Source organism: Xyrauchen texanus, chromosome 5 (assembly GCF_025860055.1).
Source record: "Xyrauchen texanus isolate HMW12.3.18 chromosome 5, RBS_HiC_50CHRs, whole genome shotgun sequence".
Lineage (NCBI taxonomy): Eukaryota > Metazoa > Chordata > Actinopteri > Cypriniformes > Catostomidae > Xyrauchen > Xyrauchen texanus.
Genome location: NC_068280.1, coordinates 47,620,224 through 47,638,748, shown reverse-complemented (window position 1 = coordinate 47,638,748; position 18,525 = coordinate 47,620,224). Strand labels below are relative to the sequence as shown.

The 18,525-nt window shown below is 36.2% G+C and overlaps 1 protein-coding gene across 1 annotated transcript; it reads left to right on the top strand.

The window, feature by feature from the left end:
* Positions 1 to 855: 855 nt before the first annotated feature.
* fastkd2 (FAST kinase domains 2) lies at positions 856 to 18,313 on the top strand. Its single transcript, XM_052126220.1, has 12 exons — positions 856 to 928; positions 3,148 to 3,822; positions 5,837 to 5,940; positions 6,051 to 6,159; positions 8,231 to 8,354; positions 8,460 to 8,599; positions 10,145 to 10,317; positions 12,897 to 13,060; positions 13,141 to 13,365; positions 17,043 to 17,106; positions 17,642 to 17,756; positions 17,980 to 18,313. The coding sequence occupies exons 2-12, from the start codon at positions 3,202 to 3,204 to the stop codon at positions 18,133 to 18,135; spliced, it is 1,995 nt and encodes a 664-aa protein (XP_051982180.1). The 5' UTR covers positions 856 to 928; positions 3,148 to 3,201; the 3' UTR covers positions 18,136 to 18,313.
* The last annotated feature ends 212 nt before the right edge of the window (positions 18,314 to 18,525 follow it).

Genomic DNA, 18,525 nt, shown 5'->3' with positions numbered 1-18,525 from the left:
AAAGTTGTTTTAATTTCCTGATTACCTGAGGTAAAATAAAAATTTATTAAATCTATTTAACTGTATTTAATATAAAAGTCAAAAGAAGAAAAAACATTGCAACAAGTGCTCTATCTACTGTTTATGTATCTGTCTATAGACACAAAATTATTTGGATTCTTACTGTAGAAGTGCTTAAATTGTCATTGCATTAAAAAAACAGAAATGACATTTACTGTAAAGAAAAAAACTAGATATTAGTCTTTCTTGAGAAAAAAAAAAAAAAAAGCAATCATGTTCTAATGTGAAATATTTTATATTTTTAAATACATAATCCCGTTACAGGTATTCCGTTACTCCCAAACCTTACCGAAAGCATATTTCAGATTATTTAACTTTATTTATTTATTAATTTTTTTTACAAAAATGTAATGTTTTGAAAACATTATGTAAAAGTGTCCAGAATTTCACAAGTAAATGGTGACTGAAACGACATTTGTTGGTTCCAGGGAAGAAAGACACACAAGACACATTAAGAAATCTTATTTTATTATATTATTATGACTTATATAACTAATATTTTTATGCTTTACAATAAGAACTGCTGAAGCGAACGTTAACGACGTCATACATGTTACTTTTCTCAGCGCTGTCATCGATGGACCGCCGGATCCCCCCAACGAGTGTTTCAAATAAGATATTTGTTGACAAACACATTTCCGGTTTCGCTTACCTTATCCAAATCTTTATAAGTATTAGCGTCGAAAATTATATTTTATACACATATGAGGTTATTGCATGTTTTCTCAACGCGTAGTTAACTATTTACGCGGAATTCAAAAAATAACACAAATAAAACACTAAAATGCTACAAGCGGAACTATTGTTCGTTCCTGTCATGGCTGCGCCCTGAAGAGCATCACATGCGAAGAGACAGAACAAATGAAGGGTAAGGCCATTAAATTATGCTTATCAAAGATTACCATGTGTAATATGAATTTATATATTATATAAATACTGTATGCTGTTTCTGCTGGACAAATAACAACAACATTTGTAGTGCAGTATAAGGTTTCTTTAAAGGGACTGGTAAATAAATACAGACCTGCTCTATTGTATTTGTTTAATCGTCCACTTACAATATGATTTAATTGTATATTACTGTATTGATTATATGTTTTTTTAAACTTAATGTTACACGATGGTTATTATATTTGTGTAATAATAGATTGTTTGATAGATGGTTTCTGCCAAATTACCAAAGTTATTACAGATATTGTTACTAATAAAAATGGTATTTTGGCCAAATATTGTTTCCTATATAGTTTAATTGAGATTCTATTAATTTGTCGTATTTTTACAGTAGTAACAATTAAAAGTAACTAGGAATGCACAAATGTATCGGCTGCTGATATTTATTTGCCAATAATTGACCAAATCAAAACCATTTGCACACCATCGGAAAACGCCGATATGAAAAACCGATGCTTTATTTATAATTAAAGCTATAATCTGTAAGTTTTTTTGCTTTATTCAAGAGCATGTACACCAACAATCCGTAAGCTAATAATAATGATTTATATTTTAGAGCTGAGCCGGATTTGGGGTGAAATTGCATACTTTTGTCATTCGTCCATGCGTGTTTACGGCATGTCTGTAAATAAAGAAAAGAAGGCCCAGCTATTACAGTGTGTGTATATGTGCGGTTATTGGTGTGGTAGTAGTTTGAAGCTGAAAGTTTGTAGCCACAACAACTGAGCAACACTGACCATGGATCATTCAACAAGGCAACCCTCTGGGGAAGCACCCGTTTTCGAAATAAAGAAACCTCGAATCCAAATGAGTCTGCAAGCAAAAAAGGAACGTGACAGAGCCCGTAATAAAATACGAAATAACATTAGATTGGCTTTTCAGAGGTGGTGACAACTTTGAGAACTTAAAGGATTTAAAACCGACCCAGAGACTGAGTTTTTCTTGCTGGACAGGTAAGATATTTTATTGGACTGAAAGTGAGCCTGGGAGCTCTCTTAGTGTGGTAGTTTGTTAGATATGCCACTCTAATGGGGCATTTTATTATGTGTTGACATACTGGAGTGCTTTCAGATATGCTACTCACTAGACATATTTATTTGGCTATCCCTCATTCGTCATTTATGTATTACTTTTTTGAGGCGAGGGGAGAGTTTTGTTGTCGTTAGTGACATTCGCTCTGATAAGATGATCACCTGTAACCATGGTTACACCGGTACTCCTCAAACCGTCAGATTCATCCGCGCAGAAGAGCAGAGTCGAAGCCCAACTCACGTAATTACCTAAACAATGTTCCTCCGCAAGTAACCTGATGTTTTATGCTTCAACCTCTAGAGGATTAAAAGTTATTTAGTGTAGCTTTAATTAGTAATGCACTTTGTTAAAACTCTGTGAATTCAGATGCTCAATTCAGAAATAATAATAGCCACACTATGTAGAATGGTTGGCACTCTTAAGAACATCAGAACAACAAAATATGAAATTTGTTGTCACGCTTTCTCACGTTAATGCAGAAAAAATGCCATACGTGGATGTGGCAGTAGTGAAAGAGGCACTTACCTATAGGTTACATGATGGGGGAAAGGATTCAAAACACTTTGAAACCAGCAGTCTTTGACTTCTGAGATATCGGTATGATATCCATTAATACTGCATGATTGATTGAATTAAGATTGAAATTGCAAAATGGCCTTGTGTGATTATTAAACCTTAAAAGGCTGCATTTTGAAGTGCAAAAACAGAAGTGCAAAAATTTTTTTAGAAGTACAAAATAAACGTTTTATGTCAGTTATCATATTTAGTAATTTTTTATATATTGTTTATATCTTTTACTATGGCTCTCTTTAAAAATTTGGCCTGTCATGTGTTCAACAGATCCAATGTTCAGTGGAAATTATGTTTTGTTCCTCTTTGTAAATTTTGTAAACATTCCTAAGTACCTTATTTTGTCTGATGACAAAATAAGGTAAATTGCAAACAATCTGTATCGTTATTGGTCTTTAGGTTTTTTTTTTTTTTTTAATCGATATTGGTTGTGGCCCAAAATGTTCATATCGGTGCATCCCCATTATTAACTATGGAATTTTGCTGTTAACTTCGTTTAAATGATTAACGTTTCACTTTTCTTATTTATTCCAGGTTACACCATGTGTGAAACCCATCCTGTTGCTTCTTCATGTCCTGTTTGATTACATGAGAATGTATAAATCAGGTGTGGAGATGCTCAGCTGGGCTCTGAGGTCCACATCATTGTGGAAATGTAATTCTTTTATATGGACACAGACTGTTTTACACTATAAGTGCAGAGGTTTTGCTGTTTCCACTCGATTGGGTAGAAAAACTGTACACACTTTAGAAAGAGTCAGGTTTTACTCTCAAGGCAGTGATTCTGAAGAACTTCTCAATGTCCAGATGAAACAGGCAGATGCCTTGCAATCCACTGCCAAAGGAGATGCAAGTGAACTTCCCTCAGATAAACCAGAACAGGCGGCCCTTTTCTACACACATATACAGGACTGTTTGTCACCCACTGATGTGCTGGACAGGTTGAAACAGTTCCCAGCGCCGCAGCAGCACATCAGCAGCGTGTTCACACGCATGTGGGAGAGTATAAAGAAAATGACGGACGAACAGCGACGATATGAGCTGCGGTTGATGTTTGAACACCCTGCGTTTGAAGAGCTCTGCGATCGGGCCACAACTAATGCCTGGCGCATGAGGAGTCAAGATCTGGCCTACAGTCTGTTGGCGATCGTCAAGCTGGGAGTTTCACAAAACACACGGGTTGTGCAGACGCTGCTGCTTGTTATACAGGTGAGAAAAGACTTGTGAATGAAATCATACTAGGTTCTTCTCTGCTATTTAGATGTTCATTGAGAGAGGAATGGAGTGTTCTTATTAAATTCATTCATTCATTCTTCTAAACCATATTCATTCATTGTTTGCAGTTCACATATAACAGTCATACTTGAATACACCTCTACTATGATAAACATGTTTTCAATTCATGAGTTCAAAGTTATTTGGAAAGTTTTTTTCTGGGCCGCAGAGTAAACAATGTTTAAGTGGTTTAACAATCTGTAGACAGGGAAGGTTTTGTGTAAAGCCAAAATAAAAATAAAATAATTTTTTTTTTAGCCTAAGTAGTTTGGACTAATCTTTTATTATTACTTCTTAAAATAATAAGCAGTGAAACAAATATATTTATTTTTTATACTATTTATATTTAAAAAAATAAATAAAAAATCACCACTTACAAAGATTTAATTTCTACAAACTTGGCACACGTTTTAAACTACATTTTAAAAAGATTTATTATTTTGATCAATTCAACATTGTCAATGACCCAGATTCTTCACAGTCATTCATTCATTCATCAGTCATATAACAAACAAATTAGGGCTGTCAATCGATTAAAAATTGTTATCAAATTAATTACATGGTGTCCCGATTAATTAATCGCATATACAAATAATTGCTGAGAAAGCCCCTTATATAACAATAATTCAATATATAATGATTATACATAATTATATCAATATATAATTATACATAGTTATCTTTAAATATTTAAAATGATATATATTTATATATATATATATATATATATTCATAAAATTAAAATGCATTACGTTCTTGTGGCAGAAGAGTTAATCATTAATAAGACGATACAAAAAGCGGCTTTAGAATACAATGTATTGTTTATTACCATATTATTGATCATAAGTCAGTCATTGGCATACAGTTCACAACAATCCATTTCGCAAGTAAATTTGTCAATCAGTTGGAGATTTATTATTAGGGCTTGTTTAAGGTCCCGTCAATTTACACCTGCATCAGACATTTAAAAAAAATATTTTTTTTATTAATGCTTACAAAACTTTAAAGCCAAGAGGTATATTAAAACAAACAACAAAAAAAAGGAAAATAAATAAATAATCAGTTTAATAAAAATATCAAATTGTTTACATATTTCAATACACTTTACAGCTTTCTTTTTACTAAAATTGGAAATTGTTCTTAGGTTTTCCAAACCTCTGAATTAAAAATGAAAACTAATGGTTTATAACCACCATACTTCCATTTATGAATACTAAACTTTGCCAACTAAAGCAGAACATTAATCAAATAATATTCCTTATGAAGAGACATTTTTTTTTTTTTTCAAAACAAAGTTGAAAGCTGGGAATAATATGATCTCTAACAATCTTGCAGAAATCAGACCAAAAACATGTCGAGTTGGGACAACTCCAAAATAAATGAAAAAATGTTTCCGCCTGCAGACCACAAAATGTACAGAATATATCAACATCACAATTAAATCTCTCTACAAGAAAATAATTAGTGAGGTAGTACTTATAAATAAGTTTGAAGGAAATTTCTTTGATTTTATTTGTGATTAAATATTTATGGGTAACTTCCAAAACCATCTCAATGGTTGCCAAAAACAAAACACATCCAGTGAGTGGCAGTTCTGTGGACGGAAACGCCTTGTTGATGAGCGAGGTCAACAGAGAATGGCCAGACTGGTTCGAACTGACAAAGTCTACAGTAACTCTGATAACCGCTCTGTACAATTGTATTGAGAAGAATATAATCTCAGAATGCTATTCTGAGATGCAGGTTGGCGCTGTTTTGGCGGCACGAGGGGGACCTACACAACATTAGGCAGGTCGTTTTAATGTTGTGTCTGATCGGTGTATATGTCTGTATATGCATATTAGTGTTTACCGTACTTAAATTTCCCATTTCACCTCATTCATTATTCTACACATATATAAAGTCATGTATGAAAATCATGAATCATTTTACTTTTCGCCCCATTTAGGAGCGTCTGATTCAGTTTGATGAGAGGTCTCTGTCAGTTTTAGCAGGCTGTATTCGGGACATGGACAACAGTAAGAACATTCAGGCCCTGAGAGAGGCTTTAAGGTATAATTGTTATTACTATAAATTGTTTCACATTAAAATATGAGATGTTACAATGTAGTACAGAACAATGTGATGTGTGCATGTTCATCATTGTGTGTTTTGATCCCGAGGTTGTTGCTTAAGGATCGTATTCCTGAGATCCAGAGTGTAGTAGTTCTTCAGAGCATGATGCAAGTGGTGGGCAAAGACACGCCCACACACCTGAAGAAAAAACTGGCGGTAAAAACTATCTGCAAATTATCAATTATCAAATATTCTAGCCTTTTTTAAATGAGACCTATTATGCCCCTTTTTATCAGATGTAATATAAGTCTCAGGTGTCGCAAGAATGTGTCTGAAGTTTCAGCTCAAAATACCCCACAGATCATTTATTATACCATGTTGAAAATGCCTCTTTTTGGGTGGAATCAAAAACACACTGAGTTTGTGTGTGTCCCTTTAAATGCAAATGAGCTGCTGCTCCCCGCCCCCTTTCAGGAAGAGGGCTGTGCCTTTACAGCTGGTGCTTCGGATACTACAGCAACAACAAATCGGATCCAATATGACTGACAGCGTAAATACCAGAGTTCAGCCATATATGTATGTATATATTATACATCTGGTCTCCGTGAATACAATCAAAGACAATGGTGACTGACAGTAAGCGTTTTGGGTTAAAGATAAAAATAACGACATAGCTCTGGTCTCCATGAATACAATCGGTGAATCCGTGGAATCAGCTAACAAGCACATTCAGAAAGGCGATTTGCAAATATTCACAAAATATAAAGTTCGATACTTGCTATTTTATGATATAAAGCTGGAACACGAACAGTTGGTACTGATCCATGCTTGAGAATCAATTTTTTTTTTAAATCCTGCTTTATATTGACACTCATACATTACATTAAATTTATGCATTTGGCAGACACTTTTATCCAAAGCGACTTACAGTGCACTTATTATAGGGACAATTCCCCTGCAGCAAATTGGACTTAAATGCCTTGCTCAAGGACACAATGGTGTTGGCTGTGGGGATCGAACCAGCAACCTTCTGATTACTAGTTATGTGTTTTAGCCCACTACACCACCACCACTCCATATTGACACTCATTCACAAAGCAGTCCGGTGTACAATTATCTGCACAAAGATACACACATTTTTGTATGTTTTGGGGCACATTTCCTTCAAAAACAAAACTTGTCCACTGCGTCTTCAGTGGCTCTGATGCCGGGAGTACATGAAGACTCTTATGTTCACTTCTGCAGTCAACAACAGAACACTTATGACGCTTACGAAGCTGAGACATTATTCTTCTCACTGTATTTGCTCCAGCATGGAAAATGGCAGCCTGTGTGTAGATCACGATAATAGGGTGGAGTCCGTCACCAGTCGTGGGCGAGGCCTGCTCTAACGTGATGTCGCTTTAGAGCAGAAATAAAAACCGTTCATTTTGACACACTGTTTTTGATTAATATAAATATAAGAAAGAGCAGTTGGTGGACTTAACATTGTAGGGTGGTTGTGTACACACACTGCCGACTCACATTTATATACAAACACCACGTAAAAGTGAATTTTGCATGATAGGTCCCCTTTACTCATTTCAATTTCATAACAATAATTCCATCAAATTGAATTGTGTAATGTTTAACAAAATTAAATGAAAAAGGTAATTAACGTGTTAATGCATCCAATTTAGTTTTTTATTTAAAAGCGCAATTAATATATTTACCTTTAATACTACTAAAACACTACTAAAATAGGCTAAAATATGTATTTTTTTAGTTTATATAATTGTTTACGGACAGTTCCATACATAAATTGATTAAATCTACAGATAAATCTTTTTTTAAAGATAAGCATATTTTCATCCCAAATCATCATTACCATAATACATCTGGATACATCTGGACATATTATGGAGTTTTTTGTTTTGTTTTTTACTAGTATGTTTTTGATTGGAAAGTATTTTACTATAATGTAAATACTTTTATTTAAAAAAAAATATATACCATTAGTTTTTTACATTACAGTATAGAGAATTTGGTGAGGAGGTGTGCCTAAATGTCATGAAAATAATGTCAAAATGCAAAAACAAAATCTTAAGTACCCCAAAAATAGGCTTCATTTTCTTTAGGTAAACTGTCGTTTCTTAGTTTTTTATTCTGGGTCGAAATGAGATTTGGACATGTTCTTGATAGGTTCATACCATCTTATGTCTTTATTGTCAATCGTAAAGTAATCCTCATCATATACAGCTCAGAATTAGATGTTTTTACCTCTTGTTTCTCATTTATTTTCCCTCAGATGAAGGCTCTGTCAATGGAAGATAAGTTTAGTCCCCCCAACACTCAGTACATGTTCTTAAGTCTGGCTGCCATGAGCCTGAACTTCAAACCTCTGCTAGATGTCTGCAGCAAGAAGATTGCTGGTGAGTGAAGGTCCCTTATTTTTGCAGATAACGGATTTCCATTAAGATGAATGAATGTAGATCTGTCATTTTTAGCTCACTCTCTTCTGTCATGATTTCCTGCAGAGAACGTGCATGAGTTTCCCTTCAGTAGACTGCTAGCAGTGCTGAAGTCCTGTCATGAGCTTCACTACAGGAACTTCACTCTCTTTAGCTCTGTTTCTGAGTATGTGAGCAACACTTTTGACATGTGGTCCAACAAACAGGTGAACATCATCCACTTCCATGCTGTATGTTTTTTGTTATTGTTATTTTAAAATTACTTTATGGTAGGTTTTTTTGGACATCATCAAGGTAATACTATTATACACTCACCTAAAGGATTATTAGGAACATCTGTTCAATTTCTCATTAATGCAATTATCTAATCAACCAATCACATGGCAGTTGCTTCAATGCATTTAGGGGTGTGGTCCTGGTCAAGACAATCTCCTGAACTCCAAACTGAATGTCAGAATGGGAAAGAAAGGTGATTTAAGCAATTTTGAGCTTGGCATGGTTAGTGCCAGACGGGCCGGTCTGAGTATTTCACAATCTGCTCAGTTACTGGGATTTTCACGCACAACCATTTCTAGGGTTTACAAAGAATGGTGTGAAAAGGGAAAAACATCCAGTATGCGGCAGTCCTGTGGGCGAAAATGCCTTGTTGATGCTAGAGGTCAGAGGAGAATGGGCCGACTGATTCAAGCTGATAGAAGAGCAACTTTGACTGAAATAACCACTTGTTACAACCGAGGTATGCAGCAAAGCATTTGTGAAGCCACAACACGCACAACCTTGAGGCGGATGGGCTACAACAGCAGAAGACCCCACCGGGTACCACTCATCTCCACAACAAATAGGAAAAAGAGGCTACAATTTGCAAGAGCTCACCAAAATTGGACAGTTGAAGACTGGAAAAATGTTGCCTGGTCTGATGAGTCTCGATTTCTGTTGAGACATTCAGATGGTAGAGTCAGAATTTGGCGTAAACAGAATGAGAACATGGATCCATCATGCCTTGTTACCACTGTGCAGGCTGGTGGTGGTGGTGTAATGGTGTGGGGGATGTTTTCTTGGCACACTTTAGGCCCCTTAGTGCCAATTGGGCATCGTTTAAATGCCATGGCCTACCCGAGCATTGTTTCTGACCATGTCCATCCCTTTATGGCCACCATGTACCCATCCTCTGATGGCTACTTCCAGCAGGATAATGCACCATGTCACAAAGCTCGAATCATTTCAAATTGGTTTCTTGAACATGACAATGAGTTCACTGTACTAAAATGGCCCCCACAGTCACCAGATCTCAACCCAATTGAGCATCTTTGGGATGTGGTGGAACGGGAGCTTCGTGCCCTGGATGTGCATCCCACAAATCTCCATCAACTGCAAGATGCTATCCTATCAATATGGGCCAACATTTCTAAAGAATGCTTTCAGCACCTTGTTGAATCAATGCCACGTAGAATTAAGGCAGTTCTGAAGGCGAAAGGGGGTCAAACACAGTATTAGTATGTGTTCCTAATAATCCTTTAGGTGAGTGTATTTAAGTAGCTTGGAATAACATGCAAATACCATGGTACATAAATATGATGGTCACTTGGTACCATCATGATATACAGTATATCAATATAATATGACCATTTCACATTAAGCATGTGATTTTACTTACTCTGACATAAAACATAGATTTATTGAGTGAGCCATCATATAGATTTTTGGCCATAACATGAATGGGCAACTTTAATTGAATGGATTATGTTTTGCAGGTGATTCTGTTTCTATTAACATTTGAGGAACTTGCTTTCAGACCTGTGGTTCTGTTGGATGCATTTACAGAGAGAATAATGCTGAAATCAGACAGTCTGACCCTGAGAGATGTTCTGAGTGTTTTAAAAGTCTTTTCACTGCTCAATCATGATCTGAAAGACAACAGACAACAGTAAGCTGCTGTTTCGATTCTTCTTATTTATTAAACTCTAAAAAACTCTAATGATTGGCTCATGCATCATCGTCCCTTTACTTGGAGTGCATTGGGTTTGTAACCCCTTTTGGATGTGGTACCATGGTGATGCAATGGGTTTTTTGGACATACACTACCGGACAAATGTTTTGAAACATTTACTCATTCTTTATTATAATTTTTTTTCTTCACATTTTAGAATAATTGTAAAGTCATCACAACTATGGAATAACATAAATGGAACTAATGGAATTATGTTGTGACTAAACAAAATCCAATTATATTTTAGCATCTTCAAAGTAGTCACTCTTTGCCTAGAATTTACAGAAACATACTCTTGACATTTTCTCAACCAACTTCTTGAGGTATCACCCTGTGATCCTTTTTAAACAGTATTGAAGGAGTTCCCATCCATGTTGGGCACTTATTGGCTGCTTTGCTTTATTATTTGGTCCAAGTCATCAATTTTTTTTTTATTACATTTTTGTTTTATAATGAAATAAATGAATATGGTGGCACAATTATATTTTTGTCTACTAAACGAATTTCAAACATTTAAGTATATGCCGTCAGAACAAAAGATTTTTAAGATCATGAGAAACATTTCAGTCAAGTGTTTCAAAACTTTTGACCTGTAGTGTGTCATAGTAATACCATGGGATTCCTTGAAGGCTAGTGCTCTTACGAAAAAATACCCTCACTGTACAATGACACCATGGCAGTACCATGTTTTTTGCACATGTACCAATGTAGTATCATGATATTTTTGGTACTGTGATGATATTTTTATAAGGAATGTTTTTTACCAAAGTAGAATACCATAGTACATTGCCAAAAAATGATAGTACTACAGTACATGTACATAAACCATAGTAGTACCATGATACCATGTGAAAAAAACAAGTATAGGTAGTACTATGGTAAAATGTGGTACAATCATTTTTTGGAATTGGTACCATGGTAATACTAAGCTTTTTTAGACATATGTCATGGTAGTACCATGGTACTCCTTAAAGAACCTCGGAGTACAATGACCTTGAAAAAAAATACCCTCACTCTATATAAAAAATGCCATGGTAGTACCATGTTTTTATGTACATGTACCATGATAGTACAATGGTATTTTGGTACTGTTAGGGTACTTTTTTTTTTTTTTTGTAAGTTTGTTTTTTGTTTTTTAACATATGTCAAGGTAGTACCATGGAATTCCTTGGAGTGTAATGCCCTTCCAAAATTACCCTCACAGTACAAAAATACAATGATAGGACCATGTTTTTTGCACATTTACTAATTAAGTACCATGGTATTTTGGTACTGTGTGTGTACTTTTTGTAATGAATGGTTTTTACCAAAGTACATCCAAGAAAACCATAGGACATTGCCAAAAACCGATGATAGTACCACAGTACATGCACAAAAACCATAGTAGTACCATGATACCATGCCCAAAAAAACAAGTATAGGTAGTACTATGGTAAAATGTAGTACAATATTTTTTAGGAAGTAGTACCATGGTAATACTAAGCTTTTTTAGACATATGTCATGTTAGTACCATGTTACTCCTTAAAGTACCTCGGAGTACAATGACCTTTCAACAATACCCTCACAGTACAAAAATACCATGATAGTATCATGTTTTTTGCACGTGTACCAATAGGCCCTTTTTCACTGGCAGTACTAAAGTGTGTTTTAGGTACTTCCTCATGGGACTAGTGCTTTTCATTGCTTTCGCACCTAAGGAACTATAGTTCCTCAGAGCCATTTTTGGGGGATTTTTAGCTCCTATTCTGGAGTATGTATTTTGGGGGTATGTATATAAGGACTGTGGATGGTGCTGCAGCCTCTCTTCTCTCCACACGCACAGCTCTCGCATTTAGTTTAAACTGTAAGACACAGAATGCGTCCGAATACGAGATAATGGTACCTTCAGGGGGCTAAGGTAGGATGAAATATGGTTCTTTTTAAACTGTTCAGACACCAGTTTCCTTTAGACTCCTATTCATCCAAAAACGCTGTCGTTTAAATCATTAAGTGATTAGGCAGCCCCCTATGTTTTTGAATGCAGCCAAAACTTGTGTAAAACAGAGTAAACAAAAGTTTAACTCCAATCCACGTGTCCTCCGTTGGTGTTGATTTCGAGGTTGTTGATTTCATTGTTGTTTTTGGTTTCGAATCACGGCAGTTTTTGAACCACGTCAGAAGAAAAATTGTCGATTCTAGATGACGTCACTACGGTGGTAACTATGTGAATGCAATTGCAACAGGGGAAAAGTCTCCTCGGTGTTCCGTTGCTCGTATGAGTTCTCATCTAGAAAGTTACTAAAGGAAAAGTACTAGGACAGTAGGTGGGAAAGGGCCTTATGTAGTACCATGGTATTATTGGTACTGCGAGAGTTCTTTTTTGTAACTGTTGGCTTTTACTTAAGTACTTCAAAGAATACCGTAGTATACATACATGTCCAAAAAGCCATCGTAGTACTTTTTGGTACCAAGTGTAAATTCTATAGTCATTCAAAACAGAATTAATACCTCCAAATGCATGTGTGTTTTTAATCAGGTTTTTGAACAGTGTAACAAAGGTCTTAGAGTCGTACTTTCCAAAGATCTCCATGACTGAGCTGCTCAAGGCTGTCCACTATCTTGGAATACTGGATCACTTCCCTCAAACCCCACTGGAGAAACTGTTGCACCATGACACCCTGGAGCAGCTATTGCAGAGAGGTTCATATCTTCTATCCTCCTCTTTCTTCTCATCCAAATGATGCCTCATTTCATCTCAATCTCTTCTTGTGTCTTCATAGGCAGAGAATCAGATAAGGTGGCGAGATGGCTGCAGACTTTGGATCTGTGTTTGCGATTGGACGGACCCCACCTCCCCCCCACCCTTATGTCCATCCCAGACCTCCACATCACAGTTCCTGCTCATGAGCTCACGGTCAACCAGGAAGTGCTCCGTACAGTCAGGGGCTTCATGGGTAGCGATGCGGTCCAAGACAGTGTGCTGGAAGAGGGTGTTTATTTCATTGGTAAAGTAAACCATCATGGTGTAGTTCGGTATTCTGTTGCTTGGATGTTCAAGCTCAGTGATATTATTAATCAACAAAACAAAATGTTCACCTTATAAATTAAGGCTGTGCCGATACAATCATAAATCGACATATTGGATTTTTATCTCACGACATTGTATTGATATTTGCATTGATCTGTTTGTGTATTCAGATCATGTCTAACAGTTCAATAAGGAAGACGCAGGTCGTCTAAGTAAGCAAAACTCAGAGAACGTAGTTTATTTTTTTCATATTTATATTTGATTGTTTTTCTGGCCGTTTTAGTAACAAGAATTAAAAGAGGCTTTAATGCTTAACTCAAAGGACAAACAGAAATCAAACTAAAATAAATAATTTAAAATATATAGCACTTTAAAAGAAGAAAGTTTCTCAGTGCAGTCAGAACTGCTTTTATATGCGCGAAACAGATCGAACTCGTGGATTCTTTCTCTTGCGGACACTCTTGGTCTCTATCACAGGTCTGCGACAATATCAGTCATGATCCTATTGTGATGTAGTGCAATATTTTGATTTGTGACATAATGTGTTGTGATATGTATCTTAGTGCGAGGTAGTTGGTGAAACCCAGCCCTACTATTTACTTTCGTAATATGCGTCTTTGGTCTTATTATGCAGGATTAATAATTTTTTGTTATTCTAAAAAAAAAACAATCTTTGTTGTCAGTCTTTTATTAAAATGTACTAACATTTTGTAATATCCAAATCTGCATGGGTGAGGTATAGTCATATAAAAATGATGTCATAGCCTACTTGTCACAATCAAATCTTGATGGATAAAGTCCCACCCACATAATTTCCTGCTGGAACTTCAGTTTTACTCAGAAATGTTACAAGGTGAATGCATTGTAAATGCTTTTTCATGTTGTCTTTTAAAGGAAAGTTTATTACGACATTCATAAAAAAAACAATCCATAAACATTACAATACACACAGTTACAAAAGTATATCCACAAGATGTAAACATTGTACATTATCAATATTTTAATGTGATAAAATCTCAGTTGCTAGATTTTAGTATTAAAATCGCTTGCATACTTTCCTGGCATTATGCTGTCATGGCAACAAAGATGTAGTGTTGTATATCTTAGATAAGGTTAGTAAGCCATTTTATTACACTAAAATCTTGTGAACATGCATAAGACCCGAGTGTGACTGCTGTGTGCATTTTCCATTTGCCAACTAGTTGCACCTAATAAACAAGCAAAAAAAAAATGTATAGAGCAAATAGTTTTTCTAAAAATGGATGTTCACATATGTGGATAGCGGGACAAATTGTGAAATTGTTTATAATTCCAAGCTAAAGAAAGTCATATTTTTCATCATCAAATTGTTTATCATGTTTCCAGCAGTGTTGGTTATTCATGTTTTTTGTAATTAACACTCAACAAAGAAAAACACAATACACACACTGAATCAAGATTGATCTTTTAACCCCCACTAATATCCCTCCCCAATCTCTAACTCCACCCTAACCCCCAATGAACACCCCTGTGGTCACACAAAATAATACACACACAAACACACAAAAAAAACCCTGAAATGTATAATAAACATACATAATTAAACTAGACCTCTTTCTCCTCATCCCTTCCCTGAGATTCCCCCCAAACCGCTAAATAATTATCCCATTTTCTGAAAAACAAGTCCCCAAACCCCAGCCTTCTACTTGCCACCTCCTTGAAAGCTGCCACCCTCCCCATCTCCGCACACCTCCGCACTTCCAACCCCTTAAAATAATATGTCTGCCAATCATAAGACTGTTCAGAACCCAATTTATTATATGTTTTTCCCCCAAATTTATGACCGCCTCATCGCCCGAAATACAAAGTCTGGGGCAAAGTCAAATTTGAGTGCCCAATACATCACACAAACAACTCTGAACCTTCAGCCAAAAGTCTTTGATCTTAACACACCCCCAAGAGACATAGGTTGTGTCTCCAACTTCTGATTGGCTTCGCCAGCAGGTGGGTGTGTCTTTAAGGCCAAGCCCATTCAATCTAGAGGGGGTTCAATAGAATCTATGTCAAAATCTTAAATTGCATGAGGCGCACTCTTGCATCTCTAGATTAAGTCTTGACATTTTTTAGAATCCTAGCCCACACTCCCTGCTTCAGTACCAAGTTTTAATCTTCCTCCCATAATCTCTTGAGAGAAGTTAAAGCTCCGACCCCCAGACTCTGAATTAGCAGGGAGTAATATACTGATGCCTCATGACTGATTACTCTTTTCCAAAAGCAGTAATCAGTAATTTGGTTATTCATGATTTTAAGAGTTGCAGACATTCCATCAGAAATTGTATTTTAACCAAGTTAAAATAAAAGTATACATTATAAATTCTGAATCTATGTACTGATTATCATTGTACAATGTCTGCCAAACATGCTGAGTGGTCCAAACATCATCTGCAGCGTGAAACTCAACTTTTGGTTGGATTTTATGAGTGAATGCGCTTAGTTGCATAGAAAGCTATTGGATGCTCCCTATTTAGTGAATGACTTAAGTTTGAAATGCACCTTATTTTCATCCTAACTCCATATAAAGCCTCTGAAAGCAAAATTTTTCAGCTTTTGGATGAACCCATTTATTCTCAGTGTGTAAATGCACAGTGAATACTGGAATGCATTTACTAATGTTATTGAATAGAACCATATTGTACAGCGATAACAAAAAAAAATTATATTAAAATGAAGGAACTGACCAGCTCACTGATGTGCGAAAAATGAATGTTTTTTTAAAAGAGGCATATCAAACAAATCTCTTTACACCCAAACAGGTTTCAATGAAGAAAGTTTCTTACCAGAGGCACTTTTGTTGGCGTTGCAACCGTAGGAGCGTTCAAAGGAAATTTACCTCATGCTGTTGTCACATGACTCGGTGCGGCAGAAGTTTAACCCTTAAATGATGGTCTAGAGTCTTGGGAGCAGTTTTCAGTCGGTTTAAATTTATTTAAATTATGTGTTGCATATCTCGAAGTCGAAATACAACGTCTTTCATGGACGTGGGGTCGGACAAGGATAATGTTTAATTCTTATGGCTATATTTTTTTAATTCTATGAATTTGACCCATTCACTTCCATTTTAAAGGTCTCACTGTAGCCTAGAATTTTTTTTTTTTTATCGGTGGTAATCAACATTATGCTACAAGTGTAGTTGACTGAGCTTAACTTGTATTGAACTCAGAACATTCCTTTAAGTCAATAGACTAACATAATTTAAAGACCCCATTTAGTCCCTTTACGAGGGCAGTTTTCTTTCCTGTGTTGACCTTTTTCCTGTTCAAACAGGCATTTGGTCTGGACATATCTAATAGCCTTTAGTTTATGTCAAAGTTGTGAAGAATGATTTGCCGTTATTAGTCAGAAGCGGGAGGTTTTAGGGGGAGGGACATTCTCATTCAAGTTAGCATTTTATTGGACACAATTTTGCATACTCTCATGAGTGCAAGATGAGTCATGAACAATGTTGGTTCAAATTCCTGAAAGTCTATAGATTTTAAACGTGTAAATATATCTTCCAAAAATGTATTTTGTCAACTTTAGATGACCTCAATGCCAACAGACATGGACTGAAAAGTCACAAAATGGCAAAGTTGTGCTTTGCGTTTCTTAAAACCTTTTGTCTCATCTTTGTTTTAGATTGTGTGATTACTCTGCCTCACCCCCACACTAAAGATTCTGGGTCCCCTGAAAGTATCCGAAGGTAACACAACACACGGCACCATATAATGATTAAACATTGTTGCTGGAATCACATACTAAAAAAACTATTCTGGATTGTTTAAAAATGTGTGTGACTACCACCCCTGGATTCGTGAGTTTGAATCCAGGGTGTGCTGAGTGACTCTTAAGCAACCAAATTGGCCCGATTGCTATGGAGGGTTGAGTCACATGGGGTAACCTCCTTGTGGTTGCGGTTAGTGGTTCTCGTTGGTAAGTTGTGCGTGGATCGCACAGAGTAGCATGAGCCTCCACATGCTGTAAGTCTATGCAGTGTCATGCACAAGAAGCCACGTGATGAGATGTGCGGATTGACGGTCTCAGAAGTGGAGGCAACTGAGACTTGTCCTCCGCCACCCGGATTAAGGTGAGTAACCGCACCACCACAAGGACCTACTAAGTAGTGTGAATTGGGCATTCCAAATTGGGAGAAAAAGGGGATCAAATAATAACAATAAAAAAAAATTATGTCTGTTTTGGCTGCATAGTAAATGCTTCTTTACTGTCTATTGGTGCAGGATTGCAGTGGTCTGTGCTTCACCAGCTTCATTTTGCTTTGGCACAACGCATCCCAGAGCCTGCCTGGCTGTCAAACTTCGCCATCTCATAAAACTCCATTATGAACCTGTTTTGGTAAGTGAATTAATTCCAACAATGCTCCAGTAAATCCCATTAAAACCTGACAAACTTAAACTTATAAAACAGTACCATGGAAATACCTTCACTGTACCATGGTGCTTCCACAGTACTTCTTTGGGTTGTCTGCTTAGACCCTCAAGAATAGATGGAGAGATTTAAGCAGCAATTGAAGCTCCGGTTCTTGATATTGTTCCTCTTTTATTTCACTCTGTTGTAGGTTCCAGTCCATGAGTTCAGCTCTCAGACTGAGCAGGAGAAGATCAAGATGCTGCAGAATTTGATCTTACCAGGACAGGAGTCCTCTGAAACACAGGAAATACAGAAAGACCTTCCGACGAGTGAAGAGTTTGTACCTAAAGAACCAATCCTGTAGTCTTTCATTTGGCTCCATAGATAAAAACAGCCTTTTGATCTTACTAGAATATTGATTCAGGATACATATTTATTGATTTGTAATATCAAAGTTGTACAGTTTTTCTTTTCTCCCCCCTCCAACCCCAAGAGAAAAACTAATTCTGTGAAAGATTGAATAAATATGCATTGAATTTTGCTAATCATAATACACAGTTTTTGTCAATGCGTCCATTATTTCGTTTTGACTGGAGTAAAGCAAGAACATTTTTGAGCAAAACCCTAAAAGAAGGACTTGGACATAATGTAATGGTTACAATTCATGAAGCTTTTGTACTGCAGACATAAGCCTGGTTTCTGTTGAGTTTTTTGTCCAAAAATGATTTAAAGTCATTATGAAAAATAGTAAGAA